Genomic DNA, 26,568 nt, shown 5'->3' with positions numbered 1-26,568 from the left:
CTAGGGGGAATTCTTAACTTCAGTAGCTCTAGCAGAAGCATATCTCCATACCCCCATCATAAAGTGTCACTGCAGTCTTCTGAGGTTTGCCTATGGCAGGAAACATCATTGGTACCAAACACTCCCATTTGGCCTGTCCTCAGACCCCAGGGTTTTTACAAAAATGTTGTTGGTGATAATAGTGAGACTCAGGTTGAAGGGAACTGCCCTTTCCCCCCTTCCTGGACGACCAGAGCTCCAGTGTAGTAAGCAGTGCACAGGGCCACATCTCGGACAATGAATCTCCTTAAGGCCCATGGTTTCATCATCAGTGCCAAGAAAAGTTCTCTGGTTCCATCCAGGAATTAATTTTCTTGCTCTAGAGCTGCAGATACTAGATTTCCAACTTCTAGGACTCCTGGTGTCCTGGATAGGGATCATTCCATGGTCAAATCATGCAACAGAAGTCTTCAAGTCTTCATATTAAAGGTGTAGGACCACTCCCCAGAACACGAGAGATCATGTACACGTTCTGACATAGGTGATCAACTCCTTACAATGGTGGTCAGCACAAAGCAATGTCTGCCCATCTGCCTTCCAGATCCTTTAGTCCTTGCAATTGAGACCACTCTGGAGGATTGGGGAGCTCATTTAGAGACCCAGACACCCCAGGAAACCCGGAGCAAGGAAGAAATGGCTCATAGCATAAACCTAGAGCTGAGAGCAGTCAAGCTAGCTCTCCTAAGGTTCCTGCTCAACCTAAGGGTGAACCACATCCTGGTTCAATCAGGCAACACTACTACAATCGCATATTTAAACAACCACAAGAGAACTACACATGGAAGCAATGGAAATAATGAGATGGGTGGAACAGTTCCTCCTTTTCCTCAGAGCACTCCACATTAAAGGGGACCTGAACCAGCAGGCAGACTGGGTCAGCAGGTGTAGGGTCAACAACTTCGACTGGTGTCTGAACCAGATGTTCAGCCCCCCTTCAACCGAGCTGTTCATGGATCATACAAACACAAAGAGGCCAAAATACTTCACCATGGGGACAGATGCCTTATCGCACAGCTGGCTCCAGGGCCTACTCTATGCATTTCCACCCTTTCCACTACTGGGGAGGGTGGTCCAGAAAAGAAAATGAGAACAGACAATGGTAATACTGATAACTCCTTTTTGGCCAAGGAGACCTGGGTTCTCAGACCTGATAGAGCTGACACTGGAGCCCCCACTCCAGCTTCTGCAGAGATTGGACATCTTCTCACAAGGTCCTCTTCTTCACCTGGACCCAAAACAGCTTCAGCTAACAGCCTGGGTACTGAGAGGTCTGTCCTCCAGAGGCATTAAGACATTGCTTCATCTAGAAGAGTAGAAATGCTAAAAGTGTGCTTCTCTATCTTGTCCAGATTCAACAAAAGCCAAGTGCAAAATCCCAGAACTCCAGGAATACTAACCATTCAGGATTTCCTCTAAGAAGGCATAGATCAAGGCCTTCAGCCCAGTACCATTGTACCTCAGGTGTCTGCTATGTGCAGGAGCCTCAGACTCCCTGGAAGATGGAGCAGTCCGGTTAGCCAGACGTGTGGTCAGGCCACTCTTCCCAAAATGGGACCTTTCGCTAGTTCTGAGCGTCTTGACAAGCCATCTTTTTGAGTGTCTGATGTGAGAGACGGCCTTTTATTTATCCATTGCAACTTGTTTCTTAGTAGCTGTCACATCCACCAGGAGAATGTCGGAGCTGCCAGCCTTATCTATACAGGAACCTTACTGCATGTTACATGAGGACAAGATGATGTTCATGACACCAGAAACCCCCCTTCTCCTAAGTAAATTCCTCCTTCCGCGCTTCCTAAGAGGTTGCGCTTTCTTCGTTCTGTCCAAAACCACAAGATCCAAATTAAAAGATGTGGCACACCTTAGATGTCAGAAGAGTGTTGAAAATCTCTCAAGCACACAGACTCCACACAAAGCTTAGACTCCCTATTCGTGCCCTTCCACCCAAAATGCCAGGGACTCAGAGCTTCCAAGTCCTTCATCACTAGGTGGCTTAGACAATGTATTGTGGAAGCCTACAAATCATCATCGGTTCCTGTGTCAGAAGGGATAATGGCACGCTCCATGAGAGCCTTAGCAACCTCATGATTGGAACAAGTGAGTATGTCCACTGGAAATCTATGAAGCAGCCACATGGTCTATAGCTAGCACTTTCATTAAGCAAGCACTACAAGGTGGACCTATCATCTTCTGCAGAGGCCTCCTTTAGCAGGAAGGTGCTCCATGCAGTGGCTCGGAAATCAGAGACTTTCAAGTGAACTCTCAAAAAGGATGGTACTTTCTTGCCTACCAAACTTTTTTTTCATAACCCTCCCTACATCTCTTCATTGCTTGCTACTTCCCAGATGTCCTGAATTGTTGGAGATACTAGGCTGCAGAACGGAAAATTTCTTACCAATAATTTCATTTCTGCTATCAGCATCTCCCATTATTTTACCCACCTTCGATGGTTCAGGAGTCAAGGGTCAGATATTAAGTGGAATTGTTACCATATGACCATCTTCCTTGGTCTAATGTATATAGTTATTTCATTATCTCTGGAATATTTATTAATGGTGTTATGCAAGTTTTATAGCTTGGGAATAACTCATCTGGCAGCAAGCAGGAGCAGAGGGGGCAGGGCCAGACCGGATGGTGTCAAAATATCAATCCGCCTCCATGAGCTGTAGAGAGAGGAAAGCACCCCAGAATTGTGGGACAAGCAGAAAGGAAATTATTGGTAAGAAATTTTCCATTCGCCCCGTATCTTCAGTTTTTGCTGGTTGATTGCTTTATCTTTGCGGTTCTTCAGATGCATCCCTTTACATCCTAATATACTAACTGATGCATGATCCCCCATTGCAAAGTTAATTTTTAAATACTCCTCTAAAAACCTGCCTAAAATTTTGTGAAGTCCAGCTGTGAGAATTCTGCTGCTCAACAGAGGCAGCTTGAGTACCTTCTGAGCAGAGGTGGATCTTCCTGCTCAGCTTCTCAGCCCATGGTCAGCTGAAGCTTTGGGGGAACTTCTCTACAGTAGGGAAATGTGACGAAAGTTCTCCATTGTTGCTAACACCAGATCACTATTACCTGTGCTAGCAACATTGGGAACCCTACTGTAGATGGGATGCTGCTCTGTCCAAAAAGTGTAGTTAAAAAATACTCTATTTTATGTGGAAAGTTACAATCTTGACCTTTCCTCCTGCCATCCTATCTAGGCTTTTATAATCCACAGAAACAAGAAATTTTGATTTGTTTCACCCCGGCTAAATATGACTATTTACTAACACACCTCCTCACCATACTGCATTTTAAAATATTTAAGTGCTGAATAATCCACGTGCAAACTTTCAGTGACAGGACCGAATGTGTATACATATTCCAATCACTTCCCTGAGGAATCTATTCTCTGTGATTGTAAGGAAAACAGAATTAAAATATTTGTTCAGACATTTGAAAGCAAGGCTTCTGGCCAAAACTTATTTTGTATGAAGTAAATGTAGATTAGATATTCTGTTCAAACATGTATAATTTATGTATTTATAAATGGTATCCCATTGCCTTAGCTCCGAAGTCATCCAACCACAGCACACTAACAAAATACAAGATTGACAAAATTCGATTCTATAAAATACCCCCATATCTGTTACTAAAATAAACTGTTGCTATCAGGAATTCATGGTACTTACAATTTTACATAATGCATATGTAATATTTCCTAGACACACTACAAATTTAGAGTGAAAAATGTAGCACATTGCTTCTCCAATTGTCTATTTGGCAACACAAACACATTTTCTGAACTTGCAACCTGTGCTAAATGGCTTACCATTGAACTTCTGGTTCATTCTTCTCACTGGAAGAAGCTTCTTTAGTTGGACAGTTGTTGCCAGTTTCTTCTGGAGTTGTATTATAAACAGTAGCTGGCAATGGTAAAGGTAGGTTAGCAGTGTTATCAATTTGCTCCCCGTTTTCACCACTGTTATACCCATCATTAGCACCATTGTTACTGCTTATACTTCCTCCACCAGCAGCATGAGGAGATACGGTAACCAGAGAAAAGCTCTCAGTCTTGGAACCACTTTTTCTAGCTTCTCGTTGTCTCTTTCGGTATTCTAATAAAGACACCTATGGAAAAAACATAAGAGGAAAAGTTTACTCATTTTTCTTTACAAACAGTTAACTTCTGATTGCTGATAAAATTAAATTAAAATAAAATCTACAGAGCAGTTCTCTTTAAATAACTTCAAATGGATATATCACTTGCATTGTCTCTAAAATATAAGCGGAGGTAAGTTAGTAGGGCTAATGATACTCCTTTCTGGAGATTACAGAATGGTTTACTTTGGTTTCTAGTGAATAGAACAGGAGTACAGGGAGAGGAAGCATGTATTTCTTACCCGAGGAAAATGGATCTGGGGCAGTGAGTGTGGGACGGTCCCGCTATGCAGAAGCTGTACTGTTGTGGACTGCATTGTAAATACTGGGACTTCAAGCTACCATGTGATAGTGGTGGCCATTTTAAACTATTTTATTTTTCTGGTTTTACCCCAATACATTTGCATTTAAAACAAAACAGCAGGCTGATGGTTTGTTCTGATATAAAGGTGTTGCAAATCTTTGATTTGTAACACCCGTATTTGATTGTCGTTATTTAAAAGAAAAATTTATGGAAATCTGAATTATTTCCAATTCATGCATTTTGTTTTCAATTAACCCTTTATTATATAATAAAGGTAAAGATTTAGCATACATTATTTATTTCATTACTGAAGAACATGATGTACCTTAAGAAATTTTTAAAGTTTTTATATATATTTGCAACTTTCGAAAGTCTCCTTAAAATATAATAGCAACCAATTAATTTTTAAACAGACAGTGCTTTTTATGCTTCCTCCTCTCCAGGAGGAAAATCTGTGCAAAGCTGCTCTTAGTGTGCACCTCTGGGTTTGAAACAAAAAGCTGAAATACTAATATTAAGGCCTGGACAGTATTTTTTTTTTTCATTAAGAAATCAGTCTTCTGTGCAAGTTAGGTTTAACCCCTTTATGCCTTCATGTCTATTACTGGCAACCTGTGCTGAGCCTTATCTTCATAAAACCCAAACCCAGGGAACAAAAGTGCCACAACAGAAAATGCATGAGATACTGGGGCAAATTCTCAGCTGGTATAAATTGGCATAGTGCCACTAAAGAAGATAAAATTACTGAAGCTACACAGATTTACAACTGTTGAGAGTCTGACCAACTACATACACACAGACACCCACCCTATGGCCAAGATTTTTTTTTTAAAAATAGCTTAAAATTAGTATCCTGAATCCATATTTGGGCACAACTGATTTTCAAAAATACTGAGTACCAACAGCTCCCAGTTAAGTCATTGTGAGAGAGGAAGAAGTAGTTGAACTATGGACATCTCCATTAAGTCTGACAAATAGAATTAGGGCTTGTCTACACATAGAGTGCTGCAGTGGTGCAGCTGCACTGCGTCTGGTGAAGACGCTCTATGCCAACGGGAGAGCGCTCTCCCATCGCCATAATAAAACCACCTCCGCAAGCGGCGGCGGCTAGGGTGGCAGCAGAAGCTCTCCCGCTGACATAGCGCTGTCCATACCGGCACTTATGTTGGTGTAACTTATGTTGCTCGGTGGGGTGGTTTATTCACACCCCTAAGCGACATACACTGTAGGGTAGACATAGGGTAAGTGTTGCCTTATCTTTCTTCATGTGTTTACTGTTTTGTAAATTAAGAGAAATGGTGGGAAATTAGAAAAGACTGACCAGTGATATGACCCATCCAAGGAAATTAAGGTCACTCTATTTTGAAAAAGATGGATGGCCTCAGCATTTAGTTGACTTGCAAACAGTTCCAATGGTGAAGGCCTCATATTTTTTCTATTAGAAAGGATATGAAAACTGAGGATGCATTCTATCTGGGGAGGGAGTGAGACAGGGCAAGACTCCCTCCCCAATCCCCACACTCATATAAAATAACTAAACGGAATCCAGATACTCAATTTGCTTAAAGCAGTCCTTTAAACAGACATGGTTCAACTTTTGAAGAATCTAATTATGCAGTAGAGAAGCTTGAGGTCATCAACGTCCTCTGCATGATAACAAAAGGAATGGTCTCTATCCATAACTGGGCTTAGTATTTTCTCCCCATATGGCACAATTCCACCACGCCAGAGGGTTCCTGTAGGTAGTGCACCAGTGATCTTCCCCAAAGTTGATCTGCTTTCCAAAATAATTTTTCACCATCTCTCATTTTCATACTTCATTTAACAAATATTTGATTCTTCAGACGAGATCCCAGTTCCTTGATGTAAGAGCAGTATAACTTGTGCCAGAACAAGAACAGTTCTTGAGGGTATACTCCATATTCTTCATCAGGAAGAAAAAATCAGAAATGTATTATGTTCTAGAGCTGATGGAATCGCAACATGTATAAGAAAACTGCTTTTCTGGACAGAGACCCTATGCTTACCACTCATTATAATGTTGCAGCATCTCTATTACCATAGTATATGAGTGTCTCAATCTTTAACATGCTTCTCCTCACAGCACTCCTGTGTGGTAGGAAAATCATATTCCCAGTTTACAGACTGGGAACTGAAGCACAGACTAAGTGACTTGCCCACAGTCATACAGGAAGTCTGTGGTGGAGCAGGGAATTGAAGTGTGGCCTTGTGAATCCCACTCTAGCACCCAAACTACTGAACCCTCCATATGTCTAACAAAAGTGTAATTTAATACATCAGCCCAGAATGTGGTAGCTGTTTCTTCAGGTTCACCTATGGTCATGAACACTATCAATACATGGCCTCTTGGTCTTCTATCTGCATCCAGAGCTTTCACAAACATTCTGTTAATGATAGTAGCCAGTCTTAAGGGTCCCCGAGTATACACATACTCTTGCCTAGGTAATATATTAATCCAGACTTTGTTCAGCGAAGCAGTTCTCTACTCTGAAGATGCTCGTGAATTTAGAGATCTGAGAGCTTGTCTACGCATGACCCTTACTATGGAATAAGGTATGGTTTGAATTTAAAGCAGAATAGTTGTTCTGAAATAACTCCACGTGTGGACACTTATTTTGGAATAAGTGTCTACATATGGAATTACTCCAGAATAACTCATGTGGACAAGCCCTGATCTGAGATGTACATATAACAACTTGGGAGGAGAAAGATATACCAGTAAGGAAAGACTTACCAAGATCTCTTTCTATATATACACATCATTATTAGGCTCTGTTTCCATTATTTGGAACTGAGTGTTTTGTTTAGGTGTAGTATCATCTACACATGAGGAAGATTCAGAGATTACTGCCCAAGGAATACAAGCATATCCCAATCTGTGAATAGTAAAGTGCAGATTCTGTAATCCCATCAGTTATGATGTCAGAGGTGAAGTCTGATCAGTCATCCTCTCTAGAGAAGAGTCCTCAAAATTTATGCAAGTCTTCTAGTCTGAGAGTTCTCTTTCAACTGGTGTTGAAGTTGAAATTAAGCATACATTTTTCTAGATTTGAGGGCAATCTAGCTCTCTTGACCTTTCAAAAGGAAGCCTTGAATTCCCATGTTGTGATACAGTTGACTAACATGACAGCAGTATTGTATACCAATTAATAGATGAGAAGCTCCATCATCCATGTAGAAGTCATTTTCTGGATTGGCCAGAATCTCTCCTAACCTCTACTCTTCATGTCAGCAATCAATAAGCCAGGTAGGTATTAGAGAACCTGTACATTTGGAATAGTCATTTGCAGTTCAAGGGTATAGCTAAATATTGCATTTGGCAATGTGTTGAAGGCCAAAGGTTTTGCAACAAAATGCACTGTATCCACAGAAACAGTGGCCGTTAAAGATGATACCAGATAAACATCTAAGGATTTTCTTGTTCTAGACTGGTGCAATCTGTGGTCTGGAGGTCATTGTACCATATCATGAAATACACATGGATAAAACCACTGTAAACTGGCTGCTTTAAGACTTGACATCTTGTCTTAGTTTTTTTTAATTTTCCTTTGGGAAGAAGTTCCACTACAGAGGGGATAAACCATGTCTTTCGCTGATGCCACCTCAGTGTGTACTATCCTTGGGTTCCTGCATTTGGTAAAATTTTGGAGTCAGCACAATAAGCCTCTTGCCCATGTCTGGAAACTCTTAGGCTGCCACAATAATATTGAACAAGTACACACCTATAACTACTTTGATCTTAGAAGTAAGGTACTTAACTTGACCCCTATTAGTATGCTTCTACAAAATGGTCTTAGATGCCTCCATTCCAGTTTGGTAATGACTTTTCTCCTCATGACAGGAAAAGATTTTCCTGCAATTTTCTCTCAGGATGCTCTTCCTCAGTTTTTACGAATTTCTCTCTTTTTTGATACAGAAGGAAGAATAAAGAAATCTGATGTTTCTTTGATTTTGTGCTCTTTGGACTTTTTAGTCCTCCTCTGATTTCTTAGCTTTGGTGGGAGAGAGACAGGGATTGCAATTTTGTCTGCTTTTTTTGGAAATTTCTCGTGTGAAACTACATTTTCTTTCTCATCAGAAGTTGAGTAACTGATATGGTAGACAAACCTTACACTAGTGTGCTTTTGAGAACATTCCTCATCAGTGAGAGGAGGGGGTAGGAAATCAGCATACTTTTTTAAAGATGTAAACACTGATTTTAGGACTGTGGATGGAGTAGAGAAATCCCTTTGTTGCGTAGCTGGCTATGCCTGGATTTAAAGACAATGAGGCTCACTTAAGCATCAGATGAGGATGAATGGCAGAGTAGTTGCAAGAGTTTATAGCTATTTGGCTTCAGCTGAGATCAGGTTCCTTCCCTTCATCTTCAAGGTGCCTTGGAAGGAAAAAGGGCTGTAGTGACATGACTGGGAACAACCATGCCTATCAATGTCAGAGTAACACAGCTCGCCTTCAGTATCTAGCTGCAGATGTATCTCGCAATCTGAGCACAGCCTGGACTCGAATTTCCTTTTCCTGAGCTGATCTGCCATGTTGGAGGGGGTAAAAGAAGAGGAACAGAGAAAAGCAGGAAAAACCCTGTTCATTACTGCCACAAAAAGTTTGAAAAAAGGAAGAGAAAATCTAGAACAGCTACTGACTATGGGGGCAGAACTTCTGGCAGGTTGCCAGGTGAGAGACACCATCATCCCCAGTGTTCCTGTTCCCCATTCTGTAAGGAGAGAGGAGGAGTATAACTCAACACAGTAACATCTACCGAAGACATTACGCAGGAGAACTTTTAGTGCTGGTAATGGCTGACAGTTATAAATAGGCCTATAGCCATACATACCCTAAATGTACTGTAACTATTTCATTTAAATATTCTTTATAATTTAAAAAGAAGTAGTTTTGGTTAATGTCAATTTAAAATTTAGCTCAAAAGCTGAATTTTCTAAATGTACAATTTTTACAAAATCTAAAACCAACAGAACGGTTTCCATGAATTAAAGTTTCCCCGGAAGTAACTGCAGCACCAAAAGCCTTAAAGTAAAACTGATTGGTGTCAATTGATTTTCATTGTCCAAGCTGAGAACCAACAAATTAAGTAGTGAAATGTAAACTGGATTTTTAAAAGTCTGTTTTAATAAACTAATACTGTGAGTTTCTGTTTGTTTGCAACGGGGGTTTCTGTTTGTTTGCAACATATGATTTTTAAGCTGACAGAATCCCTTCAACTATAGTATTGTGATATTTTGGGATATAAGCAGGTATATTGATTTTCAGGTATGAAAATTAGAAGTTCCTTTTTAAAAAGGTAATCTGTTAATCATATAATGAAAATAATATCTGCATTGTAATACCTGTAAAAACTGATCGATAATAAATTTGTTTTTATTAATTATTTTTCTCATAACAGTTATGCATGTACTGGACTATATAAAATAAATCATGAATGATGCTTAAAGTTGTAACCTTTTTCTTTTGTGGAGGATTCTGGGGTGTGCAATTTCCATCCATCAAGATGTCGTTATTGACAGTCCTTCCAAAGCCAGATGCAATTCCATCTTCTGAAGTACAAAAAACAGATGCTTCCATAAACATGCCTCTTGCATCATCTTGAATCAGGCACTTTGACTCACTTATTCTGAATCCACCTCCTACTTCCAACTGATGTGAAGGTGTCAAGTCCCTCAAATTAGAATTCATTGAAAAATTTACACCTGTCCTGTCTGGGCTTTTTACCCATGTAGAATAAATTGTACCCCGACCACACTGAGCAGTTTCTAGTTGGCTGTTAGAATCAGTCCTATCATGTGAGGGGGCTTCCAAGTTTTTATGCAGTGTACTTTGCTCAACTTCGAGTCCCAACTGAAGGTCTGATACAGATTCCTTTTCTCCAGTGCACTGCCTGGTGACATCGGTCCTATTCCTTGGACTAGAATATCCAATAGTCTTTATTTCTTGCAGGCCCATTTCTGTCAGACTGGAATTTCTGAAAGAATTTAGTGCTAGAATTGTGGATGATCTGTCATATCCCTGCATGAAAAAAAAAAAAAAAAAGAGTATATAGTAGATATTGGACTATTTTTTCCACAAGGTAACTTTTCTTCTTATACTATTACATGTAATATAATTGAGGCTTCACTAGTGACTGCATCCTTAAAGCAGAATTAAATCCCTTTTAGTTATAGAAACAAATGTTTTTAATCAGAATTAGACCATTTACTCTCAGAGGGCACATTTAAGAGACACGTTCAAAATGATGCCCCCCCCCCTTTTTTTTTTTTTAAATGCCTTCCTTACTGCCACCTTAACACATGAACATTTAGGAAGAGAAAGAAACAATCTCATGGACAGGCTAGTTAAAAAAAAAAAATTATCATGTTTCTACTTTTGCTACATATGTTGATAGATATAACATTTTAATCAAATAAAGATTTCTGAATTTGTTTGCAATGTTAAAATACACCGCTACTTCGATATAACGCGACCTGATATAACACAAATTCGGATATAATGCGGTAAAGCAGTGCTCCGGGGGGGGCGGGGCTGCGCACTCTGGTGGATCAAAGCAAGTTCAGTATAACGCGGTTTCACCTATAACGCGTTAAGATTTTTTGGCTCCCGAGGACAGCGTTATATCGAGGTAGAGGTGTACTGGTGTTAAATTTTAAGATGTCAGCTCTTACGATAGAAAGAAATCTCAACAGAAGCAGGGTTCCTGGTCCTAAAGAGCTTAAATCACATATGGCAGGCTCCTTTCCAAATAGTGCTTCACCTAACAAGTGCAAGAGGGTTCCCTACTACCAGGCCCGCCAACAGGGAGGTGGGGGTGGGGGGTCAACTGCGCTGGGTCCTGGTGATTTAAAAGGGCCCAAGTAGATGGGATAGTTAATTTTTATTAAAAACATAAAGAAGATTAAAAAAAAAGAAATCTGGTTTTTCTGCTGCTGCTACTCTGTACAGAGTGCCATCCCTCATTGTGACATTAACAATTTGCCAGAGCACTGCTGCACCCTGCTCATCTGGACAGGGAGACTCTGAAGAGGAACAAGGTCCCTCTGTGCTACCAGATTTCCTCCCCCAAAGCTGCAGCTCCTTGCCAAACACAAGTCAGCCAGTTCAGCCATCCTAAGTTCCCCCCTTCGCTGCTGCTAGCACTGGCTCATGAACTGCTATCACGAGTGCAGGATGAGGGGCCACCTCTACCACTCAGCCAGGGAATAAGGTGCAGGTTTTCCCTCGGCCTTCACCCCTGGTTGCCTCCTCGGAGATCTCCCGGTAGATTTGGCACACCATGCCTGCTGTCTCCTTATTGCTCTGGGTGATGATGTCCCACAGCACCAGTAGCGCAAGTACTGTATTGTATATTTTAACTTTGTTGGTCATATTCAGTTACATCTTGTATATCAGTTTTTTCCTTGTCTTTTACACATGAATCACAATTAGGTGTTTAATTAGCCTACTTGATACCAGGGCTGGCTTTAGGGCGATTCAGACGATTCTCCGATTGAGCTGCTGCCGAAGATAGTGGCGGGACTTTGGCGGCAGCTCCTTCGAATCGGGCCCCGCGGTGCCTAAAGCCAGCCCTGCTTGATACTTTAGGTGTTTTCTTTGTGCTTTGTTAAATGTTTAATATATTAATTAATTTCATTCCATAATGTATTTATTTAATTTAAATATATAATTCAAAATAACAAATTTTACATCTTATATTTAGGCTCACAATTTGTTTAATACTGATACTGTAACTGGAAGAAAAAAAAAGTTGAAGCAACGCCACAACTTATGCATAGTGGGTTCTAATGTGTTATCAATAGGATAAAAAGTAGTGTCATAAACCCCAGCCATCCCTTTCTAGGGAGGCCACCGATTGTTCTGCCCTGGGGCCTGGAATTGCTATCTGTGGGCCTGCCTACTACCACTGACATTCTAAACGTTTTCAGGAGAGAAATGCCTTTCTAGGCATCATAGTAGGCTAGTAAATTAAACCTTAAGTCAGACACATAATACCACCTTATGTGAAAACTAAACAAGCCCTGTATCTAAAAATAATCAGTTAAAAATATGAAGTACTCATTTAAATGAGCTTTACAGTTCATATATTCAACTGACATGAAAATTCGACAACCATGTTAATTCTAACCTACAAGATGTACTTAACAACAACATGCATCAATGAATAATTTTTCCCCACACATTCAGGGGTATATTTTAAGTCATTCTTAGGACTCCCATTAGAATATACAAGGTGAATTTCTCAAGAACTGCCTGCCTTTAGCTGAATGTGTAAGACATAACAGTATTAGAAGTATGTATAAATAACTTTTAGTGATCATTTCTAGACATTTCAGTGCTTAGGGTTTTGGAATTTTTTTAATAGTAACACTGTAGTTAATTATTTCACCAACTTTAACTCTTAAATTTTGTTGCTGGTAATCTACAGAATAATGCACTGTTTATGATTGTCTTCTGGAAGAAATTTCATTTATATATTCTCAAATGTATGGATCATGTTGCCTTCTAGTGCCTGTAGTCTACAGAGAATCTAAGCTCTAAATGGGACAAAGAAAGGAAGAGCAAATGGAAGGGAAGTGGGAAAATATGGAAGGATGGGAAAAGGATGAAGAAGGGGGAGCAGATAACAAGGAAGGGGAAGGGATACATAAAGAGAAAAATGGGGAATGTGTAGTGCAGAAGTGGACAAACTGAGCTCAAAGAAAAATTATTTGCCACATTTTCACCAATTGACTAATTTTGGTTTGTTTACTATTAGTCTTGCAAAACGAGATTTTTCTGCTAATGAAGATGTACAGATGAATCAGCAGCCTTTTCTACAGTTTCTCACAAAGATTCTTACCTCTTGACTGTAAGCTCGCCTCTTAATTTCTGGGGAACTGTCAGGTGAGGAAATATTCTGCACAAATAAGAAAATTAGTAAGATTCAAGTTCAATCTTAACATAGGGTGACAAAGAAATATGAGAAATAAGAATGAAACAACTTAAGTTTCCATTCTTCAAATTAGTGTAAGAAGTGGTTCTGTTTCAATTTAATGGCATAAAAGCAACTGTTCAGTAACTCTTGTTGACAATAACCACAACATACGAAAGTTAACAGGCTATTAATTATATATTACAATGAAAAATATAGAAAAGCACATCTCTGCTTCAATATTGTTGACCCTTCATTCTTTTCAGATTTTGAAAGTAAACTAATAACATCTAGATCTTGTTGGTAACAGTACAATTTTTAGGCCCTGATTTTGCAATAAGATTTGTGCAAGTGGATGTGCCCAGAGAAGATCCACTGAAGTCAATGGGGCTCAATACAAGCATAAGAATTCACCCAGATGGTTCTGATTGCTGAACCAGGGCCTTTAATAGTAACTTACAGTGTAGTCTTCATGAGCAATTTGGGGTTTATCTACATGGCACTGGTAAATCATGCCAGAGGGATGTGATTTATAAAGGTCTTATAAAGGTAATGTGTTGCACTCTAACTGCCCCTTGTAGACTCTGCTGGCACACTCTAAAAACCCAAACGAGGTACCTTTTAGAGTATGCCAGCAGGAACTACATGGGGCAGTCAGAGCGCAACATGTTGGAGCAAAATCACACCCCTCTGGTGCACTTTGCTGTTCCATGTAAACAAGACCTTATGTTCCACGAATAGAAACCAAGTCTGATAATCTTGGTGCTTAAAGCAACTGGCTAATGAGTTTTAAGTGCAAAACAAGACAGTAATCAGAAAATGTCTTATTTATAAAGATGTTGGGGGGAGGGGGAGAGAGAGTAAATATTCATGTTCATCTGAAAATCTCACCTCAAAGTGCATGGCATTTCCATGTATACATGGAGTCACGGGGGTAACTGGTGAATATATGGGTTTATATCCATTCCTACAAGTTTCATCTTCTGCTTTTATCCTAGGAGGAGTAGCAAACAATGATGGGTCTGTGGCAGTGGTATCAGCATGAGTTGGCGTGGCATATGGAGAAGGAGTAGGTGTGGAGGTTTCTGAATAAGCAGAATCCAACAACTGATAGAATCTTCGTTTTTTTAGTGGTGTTGTTAGATCTATATGTTAAATAGAAAAAAGAAAGACTAGGAAACAATATTTTGCTGATCTGATAGTCATTCTTCCTCATTTTGTAAAGACTTGGGCATGCAATAAAGCTATAAATATAACACATTAAATCAGTCAGCCAGTCAAATTAAAGAAATGCCTCTCATGAAAAGTGTTAAACGTGAAAAGTCAACTACAATCCTAACAAATTACTGAAGGCAGCACAGACTTTAAGAACTGAAATTTTCAATGTTAACTAAAATGATGGAAAAACATTATAAATTACCAAAGATACAAAAACACATCAGTTATTACATCATGAAAATTCTTCAGCTCAAAAATGAAAACTATCAACATGTTTATAACATTTCACAGACTTCACATGCCAAGGTTCCTTAGTTTCACCACATTCTCATTTTATATTAAATAAATAATTTTAAGACTAGGTAATTTTTCTGTTAATTTTTTGTGCAAGCAACTCCCATTGAAATTAATTGGAATTTTGGATAATACAAGGACTGCAGGAATGGGTCTATCACCTGAAGAGTAAGTCTGAGCAGATCAATATGAAATACTTCCTCTAAACCATATTTTCTCTCAGTGAAACCCTTAAAATTCTAAAGATTAAAAAGTATCCATAGATATGTGTCAATTTACACTAGCTGGAATAACAAACTATAGTATACCACAATTATTTTCATCCCATATTTCAAGTGTTCTAATGTGACAAGAACAAAGAAAAGAGTGAATAATACTCCATATTAAGGAGGATTTTCCTACACTATCCACTAGAATATTTGTTGTTTATATGGGGCGTTTATAGTTTGAAAACCATGTTCCTCAGTAATTTAAAAAATATTAAGCCACTTCAAAAGATTAAGAAGTCTTATAATATTTAGGTGTTAAAAACTTCACCTGGTAAGGAACAGCTGTCATTCAATAATAATGGACTTTTATTTTCACCATTGATCACAGGACTTCTAGATCTTTCTTGAGATGGAGAATTAAATCTGTCTATCACTGTTGAGTTTTCTTCTTCCAAAGCTTGCTTCAACCAACGCTGTCATAAAAAGAAAGAACTTTCAAAAATTAGATGTAATTTCATTTCTAATTGAAACTAGTTCTGAACATGCTACAGATGGTAGAGCAGTTCCAAACACTTCAAGTTCCAACACAGGATTCATGCTTACAAACAAGAATTGAGATTAAATAAGAGGGAGTTGGGGGGAAAAAGAAAACCCACAGAAACAAGCAATTTGCCTTTCGTTTTAAAGCCAGGTTAAGTCAAAGGATTCATTACCTTCTTGCAAGAGCCAGTAATGTTTTCCATGGGTTCTTTTCTCCTCCTTTTTTCTGAAAGGAATGGTGAAGTAAAACGAATATAGTGCTTAGGAGTAGAATATACATGTGGACTGTAAGTGAGACCTGGTAAAGAATTCAGTTGTGTAGCCAGAACTTCAGGGTCTGTAGTTATACGCAGAGGCCTTTCTGAAATGCTGTCTATAGGCTTTCCTGTCTTCTCATTCTTCTCACTTAACCATTCACTGACCAAGTGCTAGAGAAAAAGGGGAAAATGTCAATGCTTATAAAGTTATACATAAGAAATTGCAAAATGCTGCTTAAAGAATGGTTTAGTATCTCAACCCTTCTGCATTTGATAAATCATATATGCTTTTTGGTTCATACAATATATGGATATCTAGTTTTCTGGACTATAAACTTACAAAACTTTAACATCTAACATATAGATCAGCTTGCAATTTCTCACTGATAATTTTCTTCACTCCCCCTAAAATTCTAGCTAGCTTGTATGTTTCTTACCATCCTTGAGATGGTTCTTTTTTTATAAGCCACACTATCAGTTCATGTTGGAGTGTCTTTTTTACATGTTAAAGTGTTGGGTGTGGTTTGCTTTTTCAGCAGATTATGTTAATAGTATATAAAGCTTCATTAATTTATCATCCAGCAAACAGATAGCCTGGAGTGAGACTAAATCACATTGTTATTTTAGGCTAACCATAAAGCTGTCTTTCTACTGATGGTAAGGCAACTCCCATCTTTTCATGTGCTGTGTATTTATACCTGCCTATGTTATTTTCCACTCCATGCATCTGATGAAGTGGGTTTTAGCTTATGCCCAAATAAACTTGTTAGTCTCTAAGGTGCCACAAGGACTCCTCGTTGTTTTTGCTGATACAGACTAACACGGCTACCACTCTGAAACCTTTCTACTGATGGTAACTTCAAATGTTCAATTTACATTTCATCAAAATTTGGAAATTGGTTCTTCATTTACTCTATTATCCTCCCATCCCATCTAACAACACTGAGTTTGTATTCCATTACAACATCAGCACAATTACATACATGTGCAAACTCATGAGGCCACCTAAAAGGCCAAAGATTATCATAATAAAATGCATAATTTTGGTAACTGGTGAAATAATTCAATACAAAAAGATCTAGATGTTAAATACTGCTAAACTATTATTTACATGATTTTGAACTAGGACCATGGTGCTGGTTCTTTCATTAATATTCTTGAATAATTTTATGCCAGATACTTTGTTAAATTCAAATTGTACTTTTTCCCCCCTGTTTGTACAGCATCTGGTATAATGAGGTCATGGTCCATGACTGGGGCCCATAGGCACAACAATAATATAAATAATAGTATCTGCTGTGAAGTAGTATAGGTTGAATGTTCCTAGGACCGTACATATTTTGATTCCAGAGTATATTTCAAAACTAACCCCTGGCACTCTAAGCCACTAAGCATGGGAAAATGCTTTTATTTAAATCAATATAATACTTTAACGTGTACAGATCTTCATGATCAGATTTTGTTAGTATCCTGTCTTCAGCTTAATTTATTTTCACTGTTCTGCTTTGAATATATTCCCCTCCTCCCAATCCCCCCCCCCAACAAAATATACCACTAATGGCGCTTTCTCCAAAATGGCTTCTCCACTTATATAGAACTGCAAAAGACACTAAGTCCTACAAGGGGATTTAGCTCCAATCACAGGAAACAGGAAGCAAGAAGGCTGAATTCCAATATGTACATCACTCTTTTCAATAACTTCCAAAAGTTGCATTTTGTACTCCAACCTGTATCTCTAAGTCTGTAAAGTGGTAAACCATAGTAAAGAAAGCTATGGCAAAAATATGGCAAAATCTCTTTACTTCAAAATATTGCTTGAAAGCAGTATCTGCAGAGGCTGTTGCACCAAGCTTGAAATGAATTAGTGAAAAAGTATTGATAGAGCTGGTTGGGAAATTATTCCACCCCCAAAAACCTGACAAAACCAAACTTTCACTTTGCCAAAAAAAATTTGTCAGAAAGTCAATACTTGAAAAAATATGTTTAAACATGTCCATTTAATTGAAAGGTCATTTTTAAATTAAAAAAAAAAAAAAAAATCGACAAATTTTTCAACTCACTTTAATCACTGGGTGGCCCAACCACTAATCAGAATGCTTAAGTATATGCTTGCAATAAAAGCTGTTTTCAAAAAAGAACTAGATAAATTCATACAGGATAGGTCCATCAATGGTTATTAGCCAGGATGGGTAGGGATGGCGTCTCAAGCCTCTGTTTGTCAGAAGCTGGGAATGGGTGACAGGGATGGATCACATGATGATTACCTGTTCTGTTCATTCCCTCTGGGGCACCTGGCATTCGCCAGTGTCAGAAGACAAGATACTGGGCTAGATGGACCTTTGGTCTGACCTAGTATGGCCATTCTTATGTTCAGTCAAGTAGGATTTTTGGTTCTCACTCCCCAGTAAGGGCTGGTCCACACTAAGCCCCCAGTTCGAACTAAGATACGCAACTTCAGCTACGTGAATAACGTAGCTGAAGTCGAAGTATCTTAGTTCGAACTTAAAGGTATTTACCGCGGGTCCACACGTGGCAGGCAGGCTCCCCCGTCGACTCCGCCTACTCCTCTCGCGGAGCAGGATTACCGGCGTCGACAGCGAGCACTTCCGGGATCGATTTATCGCGTCTAGACAAGACGCGATAAATCGATCCCAGAAGATCGATTGCTTACCGCCGAACCAGCAGGTAAGTATAGACGTACCCTAAGGTACGATATGTCACTGTTATAGCCCTCAGTGGGCTATGCCTAAACTACACTTTTTCTCCTAAAATTTTCTACTGCTACTTATACACCAGAACTGTTGAAATGGGGTGAAATGCTGGTGTGGACCACCCACCAGCATTTTAGCTATCATGTCATTTAGACTTACACCAAAATGCTTTTTTTAATAAAATCAAAGTCTCTGATCCCCCAAGAATCAACTCACCTATTTTAATCATGATTTAAATCAGCAAGTAGAAAACCTTAATTTAAATAACTGATTTTAATCTTGTTTTGCATTTGTACTTTGTTATTTTGCTAAAGAAAGGTTCCTTCTCATCGGATGGGATAACCACTAAAACATGTTGTTTTGCAAACAAATATAGATGTTGCACTAAATATGGTATTCCTTTTTGCTAACCAAGATATAGTATATCTACATGTGTTTATATAATCAATTACATAATTTAACATGCATTATTCAGATTCTTAATATTTACATATTTTTATATTGGAACATGACAAATGGCACATTTCTTATTTACTAGATGATAATCTTTTACTCAGGATTTATGTCAAACTGCATCCGGACAGAAATTGGAATTCAATTAAAAGTGTACAAAACAGCATTTAAAAATTGTTTTTATTAGTTGAAAATTCCTTAAATGTACTAAAAAAACAACGAGGAGTCCAGTGCACCTTAAAGACTAGCAGATTTATTTGCCCATGAAAGCTTATGCCCAAATAAATCTATTGGTCTTTAAGATACCACTGAACTCCTCGTTGTTTTTGTGGATACAGATTAACAGGACTACCCCCTGATACTCAAATGTACTGAATACATTAGAAAAAAATTCTAATTACAAAACAAGTTTTGATGAATTAACTGATTTATTAAACCACAGGAGCATTAACTGTCTCTGGTCACCACTGGAGTGCCCGCTGGGGCACATTTGAAAATCCTACATGGCACCTATCTGCTGCATCTTTAGCCACCTAAGTAGCTTTGAAAATTTGGACCCATGTTCTTCAAATTTTAGAATTAGTAGATCTTATCTTCTCCCACCTGGTTTTTATTCACTTATTGGAAAAGGAAAATAAGCTTTCCTGCTTTTTCAACTTCCAATCTATTTTTCAACTTTGAATGAACTACTCCATCCACATGAAGAAAATATTCGTTCTTCATCTGTTAGCTAAACTGAAACCAAAAGTAATTAGGGCAAAAACTTCTTTGAACAACAGAAACTGGAAGTACTTACATTTGGGAAAATGTAAATACCCAGCATTATCTCCATTTTAAAGACTGAAAAGAGAAGTACTTAATGCATTACAGGACACGGCAACATATTTATAATGCTTGAGTTGACCTCAAAAGTTAAAGATGTGTTTTCTCCCTAATTTATATAATTTTTTAAAAGTACCCTTTAACTCACTAAAATTTGAGGGCAGCTCATTTTTGCGGCATATTTTTTATTTAAAGGATTTTAGCAAATTATACTACATTTAGGGTTTACCATAGCTTGTCTATTTTAAATTTATTTTAAACAGTTATTTTTTAAAACAGGTAAGTATTTAATTTAAATAAAAACACAATTTAAATAAGAAAAATCCAAAATTTGTATCCACCCTTCCCACAATGAGACAGTAAAGGAGTTTGAGAAAGGACATCTAGAATATTATGGAGTGGCAAATGGAGGCTCTAGTTTCAGTCATTGAGTTTTCTTAAGACTTCTCAGGTGTCTTTTTACTCCTTTAAGCTTTAGGTCACAAACAGAGAAGATAACCAATAGCTTCTAGCTTTCCCTCACAATAGGAGCTAAAAAGTGATTTAAAAGGTAGGCATCTAAGGTAAGCAGAGCAAAAATATTCCTAGGGGTTTAGGATATACCGCTTCATTGCTATGCTTTGGTTTTGTGATGTGTGGAAGGGTAAAAAGATACCTTATTAAATAATGCAAGTTAACTGAATTTTTGCAGTTGTTTACTAATGGTGTCAAAATACTGAAACTACTCTAGCATTATTTTCTTCCACATTTATATTATAAATAGAGCTCTTCGTTTTCAGTTTTTTATTTTATTTAATTTTTCACAAGAATTTATCAGTCTTTATTACCACAACAAAAAAACCCGGTGAAAATCAGTGCAAAAACTATTAATAATTATTCTGCATAAATATTGGGGTTTATTTTGGTGGACGGAAAGACATGGGGGAAAAAGTATTCAGTAGATTAATGCTTTGAATTCCGTTCATCGATGTGGTCTGCTGCAAAACTAAAACAGAACTCAAAACATAATGCCACCTCTGAGTTTAAGAAAACAATACATCTCTAATCCCCAAATAAAACTTTTCATTTGAATAAACAGTTTACTGTTGTAGACTTCGAACTATTAGCCTATAAATATTTGCATTTAATAATTGGGCCACACCATTTGCAGCGCATAAACTCAACTTCATCCTTTTCTCCCTTAAAAAAAACAAAACACTTTCGAATACTTCCTTGTTCTCAAATGTATTCGGATACAGATTTTCATTTTCTTCCCATTTTAGTGTGTCAAATCTTTAAACTGTTATCTGCAAACAGCTTGAAATGTATATGTGGTGGGTGTGAGATTCATCAGTACATTCAGAGGCACATGCACTTCAGAGCTTGGGTGCGTGCTTGTTTGTTTATGGTATGTATCTTCTAGATTAATGCATAGCCTTATTTCAACAGGCAGCTTTGCATATATATACACAGACTAATGTATTATTGTAATACATATATCTCATGCAATGTATTGTATTTTCCTAATAAAACAAGTTATTTTTATATATTTGAATGATACAAAAGTAGGGTGAAAATCAGAAAAAAACTGAATACTTTCTGTAAAACCCGGGAATTTTTCAGTAAAAATTGGTTTAAACTGAAAACGAAGGGGCTTAATTATAAAGAATATTTTCTTTAAATTTTGAACATGCTGCACAAGTTGTTTAGAGAATTCTTATCTTTCACAGTGCAAGATATTTTGAAAGCTATTTTAATTAGTGCTGTAGGATATCTTTACAGGTTATATGCAACATGCTTATATAAAAAATGGAAGTTCCTTTGAACAGTATTCCTAATATTTTCAAGTGTTTAATTTTTCTTGAGATCTTTTAAATTTAGCCAACTTGAAAGCCAGCCTTCTCAGCAAAAGAGAACAACAACAACAAAAAAACAACCAATAAATCAAAACATCCTGGCACAAACAGTTAAAGTTAAAAACAAGTTAAATCTTATAACAAAGTAGAACATAAAATAAGTCTCCTTTTTATTTATTAAACTTTGATTGCTTGACTTTGCAATCTAAGTAATTTTCTTTTAACAGATTTCTTATATGTAATATTTAGATGCATGTGCAAAGAAATGTGATTAGCAAACATGAACTCCAGAATTATTCTGGAAAATGTACTTCAGAAATTTTGTAAATGCAAAGAAAAAATGGTTACCTACCTTTCATAAGATGTGTTCTCATGATGTGTTGCTCATGTCCATTCCATTCAAGGTGTGCATGCACCCACGTGCACAGTAGTCAGAGATTTTTGCCTTAGCGGTATCCGCAGGGTCAGCAGCGGCGCCCCCTTGAGTGCCACGCTCATGCGTTGGAATATCAGGCATCTCCGACTCTACGCCCTCTTGGTTCCTTCTTACCAGCAACTCCAACAGAGGGGAAAGAGGGCAAATAATGGAATGGACATGAGCAACACATCTCGAAGACCAACAATTACAAAAGGTAGGTAACCGTTTTTTCTTCTTCGAGTGCTTGCTCATGTCAATTCCATTCTAAGTGACTCACAAGCAGTGCCAATGGAGGTGGGCTTGGAATTCACGGTTTGGCAGCTTGCAGCACTGTTCTGCTGAAGCCAGCATCATCCCAGGTCTGCTGGGTCAGCACATAACGGGATGTAAACATGTGGACAGACGACCAGGTAGCAGCTCTACAGATCTCTTGGATCAGCACCCGAGCCAAGAAGGCCACTGATGACTCTTGCGCTCTAGTCGAGTGCGCCTTGACTATCATCGGTGGAAGCACACTCGGAAACTCGTATTAGTATCGGATGCAGGCTGTGATCCAGGACTAAATCCTCTGAGCAGACACTGGACGACCTTTCTTCCTGTCTGCCACAGCAACGAACAGTTGCGTTGACTTACGGAAAGGCCGTGTCCTGTCGATATAAAAGGCCAGCGCCCTCCAGACATCCGGGGCGTATAACCTGCACGCCTCTTTAGAACTATGGGGCTTCGGAAAGAAGACCGATAAGAAAATGTCCTTGCTGGTATGAAACTGGGAAACTATCTTGTGCAGGAATGCTGGCTGCGGCTGCAACTGGAGTTTAGCCTTGTAGAACACCGTATAGAGCGGCTCTGACATAAGCGCCCTGAGCTCAGACACTCTGCGGGTGGATGTAATTGCCATCAGGAATGCCACCTTTCAGGAGAGAAGGAAAAGAGAACAGGAAGCCAGAGGCTCAAATGGAGGTCCCATGAGCCTCGACAGCACAAGGTTCAAATCCCAGGGAGGGACCGGATCCCAGACGTGAAGGTAAAGACTCTCCAGACCTTTCAGAAATCGGGCCTTCAGGTCATGAGCGAAGATTGACCTGCCTTGGGATGGAGGCTGGAAAGCCGAAATAGCAACCAGGTGGACCCTGATTGACAACAGTGACAAGCCTTGGAGCTTGAGGTGCAGGAGATAGTCCAGGATCACCTGCAGGAAGGCCTGTTCGACCCAGACACACTGATCCAAGGCCCAGCACATAAACCTTTTCCACTTTGCCTGATAGGTCGCTCTGGTGGAGGGCTTTCTGCTACCTAACAAGATCAGTTGCATTTGGATCGAGTATGCCCACTCATCCGCAGTTAGCCACGCAGCAGCCACACTGTCAAGTACAGCGCCTCCAGGTTCTGGTGCAGGAGACTGCTGTGATACTAAGACAGCAGGTCCGGCCACAGAGGGAGTTGCAGCGGCTCAGCTACTGAAAGGTCTAGCAGCATGCCGAACCAGTGCTGGCGACGCCACTCGGGAGCTATCAGGATAACCCTCGCCCTGTCCCGCTTGATTTTCACTAGGACTCTGTGGATCAACGACACTGGTGGGAAGGCGTACATCAGGGCCCCGACCACAGAAGTAGGAAAGCATCTGACAGGGAACCACCCCCTCGAGCGAACAGAACACATGGTGTTTTCTGTTTTGGCAGGACGCGAACAAGTCCACCTGGGGAGTTCCCCACTTTCAGAAGATCATACTGGCTGCCTCCAGCTGGAGCGACCACTTGTAGCGAGACGAGAAGGTTCTGCCAAGGCGATCTGCTAGCACATTCTTGGTGCCAGGCAGGTGCGCGGCTACCAGATGAATGGCATGCCGCACACAGAAGTGCCAAAGGTTGAGAGCTTCTTGGCAGAGGGCTGATGACCTGGCTCCGCCCTGTCTGTTGATGTACTACATCGCGGCGGTACTGTCCGTGAGGACTTGCACGACCTTGCCCCTCAGGTGGGGCAAGAAGGCCTGGCAGGCCAGGCGAACCGCTCTGAGCTCCCTGACGATGTGGAGGGCCAGATTGTCCCACCCCCATCAGCCCTGGGTGCTCAGCTCGCCCAGGTGGGCTCCCCAGCCCCGGTCTGAAGCATCAGAGACCAGGGTCAACAACGGGGACAGGGTCACAAAAGGGACTCCCTGCAACATCGACCCAGCGTCCAAGCAACAATCCAGGGACGACAGGATTTGATCTGGCACCCTGACCACCCAGTCTAGATCATGTCTGTTAGGGGTGTAGACTGACACCAGACATGCTTGCAAAGGATGGAGATGGAGGGAGGTGGAGCCGAGCAAGAGTGACCACATAGATACCAGCAGCCATGTGGCCTAACAACCGCAGACAGGTGTGAGCTGTGGTGAGCGGGCAGCTCCTCACATAGGATATCAGATCAGACATGGCCTGAAAACGCGCCTCCGGGAGGAAGGTTCTGGGCTTCCATGGAGTTGAGAACCACTCCAATGAACTCTATGAATTGGACCGGCCTTAAGGTGAATTTTTTTCTCATTTATCAACAGGCCCAGGTCGTGGCAACTGGAACGCACCAGATCGAGGCGTCTCTGCACTTGGTTCCGGGACCTGCCTTTGATGAGCCAGTTGTCGACATATGGGAAGACCTGGACCCCTCGACGTCTGAGGTAAGCGGCCAACAGCCCCACATATTTGGTAAAATCCCTTGTGGCTGATGAGACACCAAAGGGGAGCACCGTAAATTGGAAATGGCGTTCACCCACTATAAACCGGAGGAAACACACGTGACCTTGGAATATGGAGATGTGGAAATAGGTGTCCTTCAAGTCGAGGGCAGCGTATCGGTCTCCCAGTTCCAGGGAGGGGATCATGGAGGCCAGGGAGACCATGCAAAACCTCAACTTTTGAAAGCCTTGTTGAGGTGTCACAGCTCCAGAAGGTCTCACAGTTACACCGAAAATTGCAGGTGTAACCGTGAGACACTATGTACAGCACCAAACGGTGCGAGGTGACTTGGGACCAGGCCGAACGGAAGGAATGCAGGCGCTTGAGGAAAGAGCGGGATGGATCCTGGACGGTGACTGGGGCATCGCTCTTGACCACACCCTCAAAACAAGCACATCCGGCCCCCGCAGTGTTTTGCCAGACCGGGCTGCACAGGTGAGCGGGAGGAAGAGGGGTGAGAGCGGCTGAAACCAGCATCTCTGTCCCTTCTTCTTGCAGGCCCCTGGCGAGACTGCCAAGGCTTAGGCGACGGGGCGGCCAGAACTGCTTCCTCGCAGACTGCGGTGTGTGCATTCCCAGCAAGCGAAGGTGGCCCTGGTGTCCTTCAGCCCATGCAGCCTTGCATCAATCTGATCTGAAAGGAGACTGTTCACATCAAACGGGAGGTCTTGGATGGAGGTTTGCATTTCCTGGAAGAGACCTGCAGTCTGAAGCCAGGAGATGTGCCTAATCACCACCGCAAACGTGACCACCCTGGCTGCCGAGTCCACCGCATCCCACGCCAACTGGAGGGAGCACCTGGCAGCCGCAGTGCCCTCCACCACCAGGGTGCCAAATTCTTGGGCCAACTCCTGTGGAAGGGACTCTTTGAACTTATGAAGGGAGTCCCATAAGTTAAATTTGTAACAGCCCAAGAGGGCCTGATGGTTCGCACCCAGAACCGCAAACTGGCCATCGAATAAATCTTTCTCCCAAACAGATCCAACTGTTTGGCCTCTTTATTTTTGGGAGTCAAACTGGTATGCCCCTGTTTGTCTCTTTCATTGGCCACAGAGACCACCAGCGAGCCTAGGGAGGGTGGGTACAGAGGTACTCGAACCCCTTGGCTGGGACAAAATGCTTTTCAGCCCTCTTTGAAGTGGGAGGGAGGAAGGACAGAGTTTACCAGAGACCCTTGGCAATCTTAAGGACACCGTCATGCACCAGTAGGTCAAGACGGGTAGGGGTGGAGGCTGACAGGACGTTAAACAAGGCGTCCATCTGCTCAGCCATTTCCTCTGCCTCCAGGCCCAAGTTCTTGGCCACCCGACGCAGCAGGGCCTGATGTTCTTTGAAATTGTCTGGTGGGCTTGCCCTCAAGGGTCCCACAACCGCCTCATCCAAGGACGAGGACGATGATTGCAGTGCCAGGGGAGGTTCCGGGTCATCTTCCCCCGTGGGGGAAGGAGGCTTGGGGTGGGCACCATTCCCTCTGCTCCAACCAATGAGCGTGCCATTGGTGGCACCAGCTGCTGCTCTGAGGAGGTGGCCAATGAGTGGTAGAAGGGAGCATCGCCACAACCGGCATTCCCCATGTGCCCCAATAAGGCCACTCCACCTGCCACTGGCCATGCTGCTAAGTTGGTGCAGTCAATGTTGATGCAGCCTCGAGTGCCCATTCGCGCTGGTGCAGCCTAGGTGAGGGGCTG

At 40.8% G+C, this 26,568-nt stretch overlaps 1 protein-coding gene across 1 annotated transcript in view; it reads right to left on the bottom strand.

The window, feature by feature from the left end:
* The window catches only part of KMT2E (lysine methyltransferase 2E (inactive)), a 121,506-nt gene that overhangs the window by 8,034 nt on the left and 86,904 nt on the right, over positions 1–26,568 (bottom strand). The window contains exons 19-24 of the mRNA XM_065421947.1: positions 15,847–16,101; positions 15,462–15,606; positions 14,304–14,557; positions 13,341–13,397; positions 9,953–10,516; positions 3,845–4,143 (exon numbers count right to left, since the gene is read on the bottom strand). Of these exons, the coding sequence (XP_065278019.1) occupies positions 3,845–4,143; positions 9,953–10,516; positions 13,341–13,397; positions 14,304–14,557; positions 15,462–15,606; positions 15,847–16,101 (1,574 nt within the window). The remainder of the gene's footprint in view (positions 1–3,844; positions 4,144–9,952; positions 10,517–13,340; positions 13,398–14,303; positions 14,558–15,461; positions 15,607–15,846; positions 16,102–26,568) is intronic.

Source organism: Emys orbicularis, chromosome 1, assembly GCF_028017835.1.
Source record: "Emys orbicularis isolate rEmyOrb1 chromosome 1, rEmyOrb1.hap1, whole genome shotgun sequence".
In the NCBI taxonomy this organism is placed as follows: Eukaryota; Metazoa; Chordata; order Testudines; family Emydidae; genus Emys; species Emys orbicularis.
The sequence above is the reverse complement of the archived record's forward strand: the minus strand, read 5'-3'. Positions and strand labels throughout refer to the sequence as shown.